Source organism: Brettanomyces bruxellensis, chromosome 9 (genome assembly GCF_011074885.1).
Source record: "Brettanomyces bruxellensis chromosome 9, complete sequence".
In the NCBI taxonomy this organism is placed as follows: Eukaryota; Fungi; Ascomycota; class Pichiomycetes; order Pichiales; family Pichiaceae; genus Brettanomyces; species Brettanomyces bruxellensis.
In genome coordinates this window covers 3,736,399-3,747,783 of record NC_054690.1, presented here as the reverse complement: position 1 = coordinate 3,747,783, position 11,385 = coordinate 3,736,399, and the positions used below count along the sequence as shown (strand labels likewise).

Below are 11,385 nucleotides of genomic sequence, written 5' to 3'. Positions count from 1 at the left end.
TCAACCATTATATTTAATACACGCTTAGAAAAGTTCTAAATTACTTCTTCACTCGTCATCTGAGTCGCTGGAGGAGTATCCGTTTAACGAAGTTATAGCATTTGCTATTTTCTCTGTTGGTACCACATTCAACGCCCTATTTGAGGCTTTGTTTGCTGCACTTCCATCTTGTACTTTTTCGATAGTTGTCATATCCAAATGGATCCTCACTTTTTTAGTAAGACTCTTTCCATTACCAGCCCTTGCCTTCTTAAATGCTCGCCTGGCTTCCTGCTCGTCCTGTTCATCCTGCTCCTTTTCAATGTCCCTCTTTTGCATCTGTCTTCTAGCATTTTCCAGCTTTCTACTTCGATTCCTGAGCTCCTCAACCTTATCATCCATCTCCTGCTCTTTTTGTTGTTGCTTGATCCTTCTCTCCAATTGCTCCAAACCGGTTTCAATCTCTCCATTCGAGTTGATCGGCCTTCCTAGCTTCCTATTCTTCTCCTTCTCTTTTTCAAGCTGCTCTTGCTTATCCTCCTTTTCCAATCTTGAAATCATATCTTCCAAGTTTTCTTCCTTCTTCTCACTCTTTTTCGCACGCTCAAAGTTCCGCTTGCATCCGGAAACACACTCAAAATCCCCATTCTGTGGATCTGTCGCAAATACCATGCTGTTGAAACATCTAGGACACCTGATATGAAAATGTATGATCTTTATCCCCAAGTAATCCTTATCCGTCACCTCTTTCTTCGCATTAAACTTCCTCGATTGTGCCACATATTCGTTACATTTCAAGCATTTCATCGAAAACGGTGCCATTAATCGCACCGAAGGCCAAGCTGCCTTGCCTTTCTTCTTTTTAGGCTTTTTGATCTTTGATGGATCAAAATCGGGTGGATAATACTTGTTTATCGCTTTTCTCTCTGACATATTGTGGGTAAGCGGTCTTCAGGCTAGCGATTTCTTGCCTTTGCTAGTGTGATAGACGTAAGTATTGAATGCTTTATGTATCAACGATGCTATAGATACTGTAAATAAATATTTCAATTCTGTGCTATACTATTGATTTTTGCTATCATTTTTATTTTATTTAATTTTTACTTCTCTTCATTTTGGTTTTATTTCCCTTTATTTCATTTTTCTTCACCTTATCCCCCACTTCCTTTATTTACATCTTTAAAACGCGGTTGCATCCCGTCTTCTATATTTTTATATTATCGTCTCTTTTCGGCATTTTCCCAAGTCCCTGCATTCTGTACACCACAAAACATTTGAGCAGGTTGTTGATAATGTTTGAATTCAACCTATCGGATGCCGTGACTAAATACCCTGAGGAAATTGATTCATACAAGGCAGAAGACATCTCAGATGATCTAAAAACAAGATTAAACGAGATCACAAATACTTTGGCAGTTAGACCATCTGCAATTATGGATGAGATGATCTGGGATCCACTAGTGGAGATGGTGCACTGTTACAAAACGTTGCCGGACGAAATTCGATTCCAAATGGCGTATCTTGTGTCTAACTCGCTCAGTTTGGAAATCGACTCGGAAACAAGACCAGTTCTTCAAGGCGGCGAAACGGAGATGTTTGAGCAGCAGAAACAGATTCTTCAGCTATACGGATATCTAGTGTTTGTGTTGCTTTACAACCTGGGAAAGGAGGATGCAGATACGAAAAACTCGAAGATGAAACGACACGTCATGAAGTCAAACGATATCATAGAGAGTCTTCTTGGGACTGTGACACAATTATTTGCACTTAGGCTCTCCCTCTTGTTCCAGACCACGCCCGAGCGAAATATGTTTGTGGGGAACTTGCTTTTGAGTCCGATAAATGCTCTTTTGGAGAACACGCACCGGGCCAAAGTGAATTCGATCAAAAGGCACTGCTTTAAAACAGTTTGCTTAGCAGTGAAGTACCACGGACAGGCTTCACATACACAGAATGCCATTTTACAGCATCTTACGTACTTTCCACACTTGAGTAGTGTGATGGCAGAGCTTCTAGAGGTGATGGCAAACAAATATGACTATCCGCAGTTGACAGATGCCATTTTGAAAGAGGTGAGTGCAAAAAAGTTCAACGAGAACGATGTGACAGGTCCCAAATCGGTCAGTACGTTTCTCACCAAGCTATCTGAGATTGCTCCTCGTGTTGCAATGAGGCAGATGTCGTTGGTTGCCGTTTTATTGGATAATAACTCTTTCACACTTCGATGTGCGGTGGTTGAAGTTGTTGGAAATATCATCAGCACCATTTCGAGCTCATCCGAGGACTTTGAGCAGCATAAGGAGAGTGCAAACAGCTACATCGATTTATTGGAAGAGAGACTACTGGATGCGAATCCGTACGTGAGGTCAAGAGCCATCCAAGGACTCACAAAATTGACTGAGATGAAGATAAAGTTTGTGGATCGAAGATTGAAATGGACGAGGCTGGCAGTGCGGCACTTGGAAGATCGATCTGGGTTGGTTCGGAGGAATGCGATCAAGTTTTTGTCGCATTTGATAATGACGCATCCATATTCTTCCATCAACGATGAGCGGTTAGAGTTCAAGTCTTGGAATTCAAAGCTTGAGATGCTAACGGGGAAGTTGAAGGAGCTGCAGCCGGATATATTTGAGGAGGGGGATGAAGAAAATGATAAAGAGGAGGTAAATAAAGAAAAGGATAAGGAGGGGGAGGTAAATGAAGAAAATGATGAAGGACAGGAAGATAAAGAAGAGGTGGAAGGAAATGAACACCCTAATGACAACCAGGATATGGACGATCAGGTGGTAGAAGATGCAGAAATTAACAGAAATACAGAGGAAAGTGTCCAGAAAGAAAATCAAGCAGACCCCACAATGGTCCACAAGCTTTTCCTCACTTGGCAAATCTATAAAGACTGCACTATCTTTATCAAGCAGATCGAGAAGTCGGCAGAATTGTGCTGCCAGCTGCTTCATTCGAAGTCCAAACTCGAGGTCATAGACGTGATGACGTACTTTGTGCTTTTGGATGCATACGGGGTGGAGAATTCGGACACTGGAATCAAGCAGATGCTTCATTTGGTGTGGATGAAGGGAAGCAATGAGGAGGGAAACCAGGTTGTGGACAAGTTGATCGATTGCTACAAGACTTTGTATCTCAACAGTCCGCCTACGGCTACCCCACTCCAGAAATCGGCAAGTATCGCAAAGAATCTCGTCGAGTTGACTTACGACGCGTCGATGGCCGATCTCGCGTCGCTCGAAAAGCTTATTGGAGAGCTTTACCAGACGCATCTTGTGGGAAACAGCGTGGTGAAAGTGTTGTGGAGTCTTTTTAAGCAGGAGGGAGTACCCAAAGAGTGCAAAAGAGGCTCGATAATCGTCTTGGGGATGCTTGCAGTGGTCAACAATCGGATCTCGCTTGAAGGATTGGACCTAGTTCTCAGCATAGGGCTTGATCCGGAGGCCAAAGACTGGATTTTGACGTCTTTTTCCTGTGTAGCACTCAGAAGAGCTGTTCCTAAGGATGCAGGGGTGGGATTTCGGATGGCAAAAGAAGATGAGGCGGTGGAAAAGCTCAAGGCAATATTGCTGATGTACAGTGAAAATGGTCAGTGGTTCGGGATGGCGGAAGAGGCACTGAATTCACTTTTTGCGGTTTCATCCCGGCCGGATGTTGTATCAACAGAAATCCTCAGGCAGAAAACGGAGGCTGTGTTCGGGACCAGGGATCCGAATGCGGAAATAGGGGCTCTTTCGCAGCTTTTGTTCCTTGTGGGCCACATCGGGTTGAAAATCGTAATATACTTGGAGCAGTGCGAGGCGGAGTTCAAGAAAAAGCGGATAAACGCAGAAACGAGGAAAAGCGAGCAGCAGAACGAGTTGGATATGATCGGCGGGACGAACGAGGACGATTTCTCGGATGCGGTCCAGGCAATCAAGGAGAAAGAGCTTCTATATGGCAAGACGAGTCTGCTTGCCGGGTATGTGCCGATGGTAAGACGAATAGTGCAGGATCAGAAAGAATTTGCAGACCCGAGGTTGCAGAGGCAGGCGGTGCTTTGCTTGTGCAAGATGATGTGCATTTCACCTCGTTTTTGCGAGGATAACCTCCCGCTTTTGCTCGAAGTGATGGAGAACTCGAAAGATCCGGTTGTCCGGAGTAATGCGGTTCTCGGGCTAGGTGACATGGCGGTTTGCTTCAACAGCATAATCGACACAAACAAGAATTATCTCTATGGCCGGCTCCAGGATCCCGATCTCATGGTTCAAAGAACGTGTCTCATGACTGTGACATTCTTGATTTTGGCCGGCCAGGTCAAGGTCAAGGGCCAGTTGGCACAGATGGCCAAGTTGTACGTGAATAAAGATCCGGCAATTGTTGACATGTGCAAGCTTTTCTTCACCGAGTTGGCCACCAAGGAAAATGCAATTTACAACGGGTTCATCGACATGTTTAGTGGCTTGACTGCGGACAAAAAGCTTTCCGAGGCCGACTTCAACACCATCATCCGGTTTGTGGTGCCGTTTATACAGAAAGATAAGCACCGGCAGCAATTGGCAAGCCGGCTGTACCAGCGGCTTCTCAAGGCAGATGATAGCGATGTCTGGAAAAAGACTGCTTTCGTGATCCGTGAGATAATTCCTCGTCAGGATTCCACTGCTGCCTCCAGGAAGGATAAGGAGAGTGCCAAAGCTAAGTTGTACAACACGATTTTTGATGAGATCGAGAAGGGCTATCAGCAACCAGAAGAGAAGGAGTAGATCTGAAAGTATGCAAAGGAAAATGCAGGACTGTGAATATGGGGTAGTATGAGGAATATCGGGGCTGGTTATAGATAATGTAAATTAATGCAACGTGAAGAATAAAGCTGGTATGAATACTGCATGAGGAAATGTGGATATATGACATACAATGCAGATACTGGAAGTATTGTGAATATGGTGACTACTGTGAGTATAGTGACTACTATATTGAGAATACTATGGATATGGTGACTACTGTATTGAGAATACTATGGCTAATCATAATACTATGAATCAACATATGTATCTTGGATAATATAACTACTACCTACCTAATGTTCTTCAGATAACCAGTAGAGATGAAATACAGGTAAAAAATCCAATATATAATCACCAAATAACGAATTAGCACATACCGTATGAATAATACCTAAAAATTCCAAACGATGTATTAATCCACATAATACAAACAATTAATATTACAAATTAATGCAATAATACTATATGAAGTAAATCAATGGTGGAGTTCTATGCTTCCAGTGGCACGTTCTATTAAAACAACGTACAAAGGTTAAATGGTGCTACTTAAAGGATGTGCAAAAAAAATAAAATCAACATTATGTAAATTACGATAAGAACACCAATACTCTATCAACATGACTCCCACCATAATTCCAACCCATTTTCTGAGGTGTTCTATATCAAGTATACTCAATAGAACTATAAGCCATAAAACTATAAGCCATAAAACTAGACTCAATAGAACTATAATCAATAGAACTATATTAACGTATATCCACTAACTGTACATGCATGTTCAAACCTACTTTCTAGGCCCAAAGAACTCTCCCGGGTCCTCAAACACATCCTTGCCCTTGCGAAAAGTGTAATCCAAAGGCAACTGCTTCGAGTAATACTTGCCACTCAGAAGATGCCGCCGGACGAGCCCGGCAAGCCCCTGGATGAACTTCGCATCCCCGTTGAGCGACTCACACCGGATCAACTTCTCCGGATGCTTCAACTCCTCCTTCATCTCGATGTCCACCTCGTGCAAAGTCTCAATGTGGTCCGAGGTGAACGCAATTGGAACCACAACTATGCCCGGAACTGGCTTCTCGTCACCTTCTAGAAGCTTCTTGGCAATGTCCTTTGTCTGCGGACCCAGCCATGGCATCGGGCCAACCTGAGACTGCCACGTGAGCCTGTAAGGGTTGGAAAAGCCCAATTTTTCCATCACGGCGTACACAGTGGCGGCAACTTCCGCCGGGTACGCGTCACCCTTCTGTATGACCGACATCGGGAGCGAGTGGGCACTGAAAAGCACCACGACCTGGCTCCGCTGGTCCGCAGGGAACTTTTGCAAAGTGTCCCTGACGTGCCGGGCAAACGTCTCCACAAGAAATGGCTCTTGAGGCCACCTGTCTATGGTTGACCACGTGATCTTGTGCTCCGGGTCCACCTTCTTCGCCACGCGGTACAAGTCGTTTATCGACGAGGCTGTTGTCGAATAGCTGAATTGTGGATATTGCGAGAAGGCAACCGCCCTTTGTACTCCATCTTCCAGCATCTTCTCATAAGTGGCAGGCATGAGCGGGTTGGCATACCGGAAGGCCACGTATGGCTTGTGGGGTGCGGATTCCGGCATGGTCTTGTCCAAAATCTTGCACACCTCCTCCGCCTGGTACTCAGACCACTTCCTGATGGGAGAACCACCTCCGATCTCCTTGTACCTCTCCTCAATCATCGGTGTACGTCTTCTCGAGATGAACTTCGCCAATATTGGCTGAAAACGCCCGAATGGAATCAAGTCGCCGTCCGAAAACAAGTTGTAAAGGAAATCGCCCGTCTCTTTAATTGTGGATGGACCTCCCATATTCATGAAGACAATACCAGTCGCCGGCTTACCGGTCTTAGTTGCAGTTGCCGATGTCTCCAATAGCCTGTATGAGTTTCTCGATGATAGCATGCCTGATCTCAGAGCATGGCGTAAAGAATGTGAAATTTGGAATTGAAACATTTTGAGAAATACGTCAAACAAGTGCAAGGGGAAATTGTGCCCTATTTATACCTTAGAGGATATCACCGTGTTACTGGGGCAGGAAGGGAAAATATGGGATTACAAATTGGGAACAAGGTGCAAACAAAAGGAAAGACAAGAAAAGGGAAAAGGGAGTTTTCGGGCAGATTTCCGTTATTTGGATTTGACACCCACCGGTTCTCACTCCCTTGCTCGAATATCGATGAGGCAAGATTTCAGTACATTATTAGGTATTGCGATGATCAGGTTTGCATAATTGTTTTTCCCCCGACTGTGCGGGATCCGATTGCCTTTTTTTTTTTTTTTTTTTTTTTTTHWYTYTACTCTTTTTTCACACCCCGACAACATGCTTGGCAGATATCTGTGTACTGGGCCTCTCGTATACTCACAATCAACAAATTCAATCACGAAACTTCCATATCCGCATTCAGGCTACAAACGGCATGTCTTTTGACATCAACTGGGAGACAATATACACAGATGACGGCCTGAGATCCTCATTGAAAGACTTCCTCAACGAAAAGCTCACATCAATTGATTTGCCAAAATACATGAAAGACTTGCGAATAGTTGAAGTCAACTTGGGCTCAAAGTCGCCAAAACTTACAATTCGGGATATAGACTACCCATTTGCCGAGTTCTACAACCAAAAAGAGCCCGAAGATTCAGGCAATGCCGATCTGTCTATTGGTTCTGACAGTGAGAATAGAAACAGAAGCAAAAGTTTTACAAGTGCAGAGCAAAGAAGAACACACCACCCAGTAATAAGACCTCAAAGTATAAAAAAGTCTATGTCCGAGTCGAATTACCCTTTGCACACTTCAGAATTACGCACATCTTCCCCAATTGGTATTCATTCAACTACAGATCTCTTTATTCCACGCCCGGGTTCTCCTTATCTACCGGGGCTGCACAATGGGGTGGGAATTAGTGCCTTCGGGGCAAGGGAAGGCGAGACAACTTCGCAAAATGGGTCTCTGGAGTCTTCCATAGAACCAAACGTCAGCATTGATGGAATTCAAGGTGAGACTTCTGGCTTAAAATCTCCACGAAAAGCACCCGGGCATGTTCCGGCGGCTTGGCATGAAGATGGCGATCAAATAGACAAAACTGCAGTGTCAGAAAATCAAACAGATGCCCAGAAGCGCACAGAAATACCGGCTAAAGGCAAAAATGATATCCAGTTCACTATGGACCTAGAATGGAACTCAAACATCTACATTGAAGTTACTTGCAGCTTGATGGTGAATTATCCATCCCCAGGCTTTATCACCTTGCCTGTCAGACTCAAGATAAGCGACTTGCTGATTCATTCGTTGGCTGTGCTGGCATATTTAAACCACCGAGTGTTTGTGTCGTTTTTGTGCGATCTAGATGACGATTCCGACGCGGGGGCGGCAGGCGCGACAACGACGCGTCGATCGGTGCATAGCGACGGGTCTGCAGACGCCTTTCTCAGCACGGACGAGTTGGGCTCTGACAGTGGAAACAGGATCGATATTATCAAGAATATGAAGATCGAGGGTGAGCTAGGAGACTATATGGACATCACAGGAAACACAGATGATGGAATAAGTCGGTCTGTTAACTCTCATTCTAGAAAATCGACAAGTAGTGGAATTAATGCGGGACGGACGAGGTCGTATACAAACGAGATAAATCACCACCACATGTACTCTTCGAGTTTAAGCGAGAAGGAGAGATTAGCATTGCAGAATTGGAGTGCGTCTATGGCTGCAAATGAAGGTCCAAGCAATGTGGATGGAGCAAGTAATGGTTCTGTGTTGAGAAATATTGGGAAAATCGAGAAATTTTTGCTTTCTGCATTGCGAAAAGTGCTGGTGAATGAGTTGGCCTGGCCCAGCTGGATAGAAATTGATATGAATGAGGAGGATTAGTAGTAATAGTTGTTCTATTTGAGGTATGTAGATGATGGTTCATGCATTTAGATGAATACATGGAAGGGATTTCATTCGACGACGGGTCGATCGACGCTGAGCTAAAAAATAGAAGGGCTCAAAAGAATAAATGAAAACGAAGAAAACGGAGGAGGAGCAATGTGGGGAATAAGAATAAAAAAAAAAAGAAAAATGATCTCAATTAAATGGCGGGAAAACAAAGCTTCGATAATAAAAAGGTAACATTGGATCAAAGACTAAGTTTGTAACTAACTATCTGGTGGATAAAGCCGGCAAATTCTAGAACATGCATTATGGATAGACATGTATATATTAGGCAATTGAGAGGTCATATCGGGCTGTTTGATGAGCAAATTGAGCGGATAAGCGAAAAGATAGCATATGGACAAATAGCATGCGAGTTGAGATCAAAGCGGATGTATTCGACCAAAAAAGGAAGCCAGGAGAACCATTATAGAAATCTCAATTTGGGGCCGAATGCAAAATTGAGGGAAATTAAAAGAAGTTTCAAGAAACTGAGCATGAAACTTCACCCGGATAAATTGCAGTCGCAAAAGCTGAGTGAGGAAGATATGGAGCGCAAGAAGGAGGACTACCTGCGCATCAAGCGCTCGTACGAAGTTCTCTGTGACCCAGCGGCCAGGCGCGCATATGACCGGACGTTGGCAGTGGAGCAGGCGCGCACTGCGCAGCAGGAGGCGGCGCTCCGGGCGCGTGGCGCACCGGGATACCACTACACGCGGTACGGTGCGCGGAATTACGAGCGCACCCCAGACTTTAACAGGGAGCGGTACTTCAAGTGGAATATGGCGAACGAGCAGCGGATGCGGGAGCGCAAGATTACCCAATGCGGCGATCTTTTCCACCATGATTTGAATAATATTGATCTTTCGATGGGTGTGCGCAAGGACCTCCGCCGATTTTCGCGGCAGTCGGACGAGGATGCGCGGCGGCGCGAGATGCGGTTTCTACGGCGGCTGGCGCTAACGGTGGTGGGATTGATGGCGTTGTGGGAGCTCACATTGGGTCAGGCGTGGGATGCTAATGGGACAAAGCCGGCGAAAAATATTTCAAAGCACAAAAATAATTCCAACCAGGAAAGGGCATATCGGCAGTACGGAAATAATGAGTATAGCAGTATGATTATTGCAAATGCATTAGGGGGTGGAAAAGGGGAGACGCAGAAAATAGAGTTAAAGGCTGCCGAAAATGGACAGGGTAGCTAAAGTTGGGAAGGATTAGTTAAAGGGGGTTGGTTTGGCTGAAAGGCAGTATAATGTATTTAGCATGTCTTACTGCCGTTTTAAAGTATTTACGGCCAGATTGAGTTCGGATTTGGATATGGGTTCAGCATTGTTAGTGAGAAGAGATGCATTCCTCGAAAGTTTCCACTAATGCTGCTTTAAATTGCATTCAAGGTGTTCAAAGTGTTTGGTTGCCTGTTTTGGAAGTATATCCCTGGATAATGGAATTTGAGAGTTTCTTCTGCTGATTCCAGCTTAGTTGCTGGCCTGATGAGCAGTAAGTTGTGTTTGTTGAAATATGTATTCAAATATTTGCTTGCTTGTTCAAATATGCATTTCTAAAGCATGAACTGATGTGAATTGCATAACTGAATCAGTTCCGATAGCTTGTGAGAGTTTACTGCTTTGTTTGGAAAACGTATATATAGGTAAGGACAGAAAGTGGTAGTTACTGTTTTATGAAATACAGCCCAATATGAACCAGTTGGGGTTATTGGACTACATTAATTAATTCAAATTAATTCAAGCGATGTACTAATTGACTGGAATTGATCGGTTGTAATATAATTATTGTGCCGTATAATTGGATGTGTAGCTTTACACCAAATGAAATGCTTCCTAATGAAGTCCTTTGAGCAATTGAATGATTGATTGCGTTAGTAAACTGTTCATTATCCATTCAATGGTTGTTGGATTTCCCATCTTAACCAGGGACCTGGCATTGAATCAGCTTTGCAAATCATCTTTTTCATCGATGCTAGTCATACAAACTATATTTGCATCTCGGCACAAATACTTGGACCCATACTTTACACGCTCTTTTACCTGGTTCGAATTCAACGTAGAACAGCTTATCATCGCTGCTGTATATACATTCTATTTTTGATTTCATGTGTGACTTAATTTGAAATGGAGTCTTTCTGAGACAATGATTGGTTTGATGCCGTAACAAGAAGTTTGAATTCAAGCAAGGCCATAAAGTTCAACCGGAACGAATCAATTAGTAGAGTAATTCCTACTTAATGCAGTAAAGTAGTACTTGTGAGTAAGGTAATACTTCTTAGTAAAGTAACACCTCTCTAAAGTGGTACTTCCCTGTAAAGTAGTACTTCTTAGTGAAGTAATACTTACTTCTCAGTAGAGTATTGCCTACTTCATCAGTACATTAATCCTACTTTTTAGCCAATCAATTTTCACACCTTTACCAACTCATTGATGTCTACTTCACCAACCCTGCAATACTTCTTCAATTGGTTCTAAGCGCGATTGCTTCATGAAGTGTTGTTAGGGTGATGGTTCAAGACTAATGAAATGAAAAAACAAGCGAAGCAGGAAAGCATAAAAGAGATAAATAAGCAAGCTTAAGTACATTAATCCTCGTAAGTGAATCCTCTCTTGCATCACCAACAAAGTTACCAAGCCATCAAACTACTGCTCCACCAACATACTCACAAAACTACACAAGCATAAACCGTACA

General features: G+C 43.7%; 5 protein-coding genes across 5 annotated transcripts; 3 read left to right on the top strand and 2 right to left on the bottom strand.

Annotated features, from left to right (window-relative positions):
• Nucleotides 1-48: 48 nt before the first annotated feature.
• On the bottom strand, nucleotides 49-912 carry BRETT_003431 (uncharacterized protein; the record flags this gene model as incomplete). Its single annotated transcript, XM_041281940.1, has 1 exon — nucleotides 49-912. The coding sequence occupies one exon, from the start codon at nucleotides 910-912 to the stop codon at nucleotides 49-51; it is 864 nt and encodes a 287-aa protein (XP_041139731.1).
• Nucleotides 913-1,271: 359 nt separating this feature from the next.
• BRETT_003430 (uncharacterized protein) lies at nucleotides 1,272-4,724 on the top strand (the record flags this gene model as incomplete). Its single annotated transcript, XM_041281939.1, has 1 exon — nucleotides 1,272-4,724. One exon carries the CDS (start codon nucleotides 1,272-1,274, stop codon nucleotides 4,722-4,724), a length of 3,453 nt encoding a protein of 1,150 aa, XP_041139730.1.
• Nucleotides 4,725-5,529: 805 nt separating this feature from the next.
• BRETT_003429 (uncharacterized protein) lies at nucleotides 5,530-6,723 on the bottom strand (the record flags this gene model as incomplete). Its single annotated transcript, XM_041281938.1, has 1 exon — nucleotides 5,530-6,723. The coding sequence occupies one exon, from the start codon at nucleotides 6,721-6,723 to the stop codon at nucleotides 5,530-5,532; it is 1,194 nt and encodes a 397-aa protein (XP_041139729.1).
• Nucleotides 6,724-7,187: 464 nt separating this feature from the next.
• Nucleotides 7,188-8,642, top strand: BRETT_003428 (uncharacterized protein; the record flags this gene model as incomplete). The annotated part of the gene is made up of 1 exon (XM_041281937.1): nucleotides 7,188-8,642. The coding sequence occupies one exon, from the start codon at nucleotides 7,188-7,190 to the stop codon at nucleotides 8,640-8,642; it is 1,455 nt and encodes a 484-aa protein (XP_041139728.1).
• A 314-nt stretch (nucleotides 8,643-8,956) lies between these two features.
• Nucleotides 8,957-9,889, top strand: BRETT_003427 (uncharacterized protein; the record flags this gene model as incomplete). Its single annotated transcript, XM_041281936.1, has 1 exon — nucleotides 8,957-9,889. One exon carries the CDS (start codon nucleotides 8,957-8,959, stop codon nucleotides 9,887-9,889), a length of 933 nt encoding a protein of 310 aa, XP_041139727.1.
• Nucleotides 9,890-11,385: the final 1,496 nt, after the last annotated feature.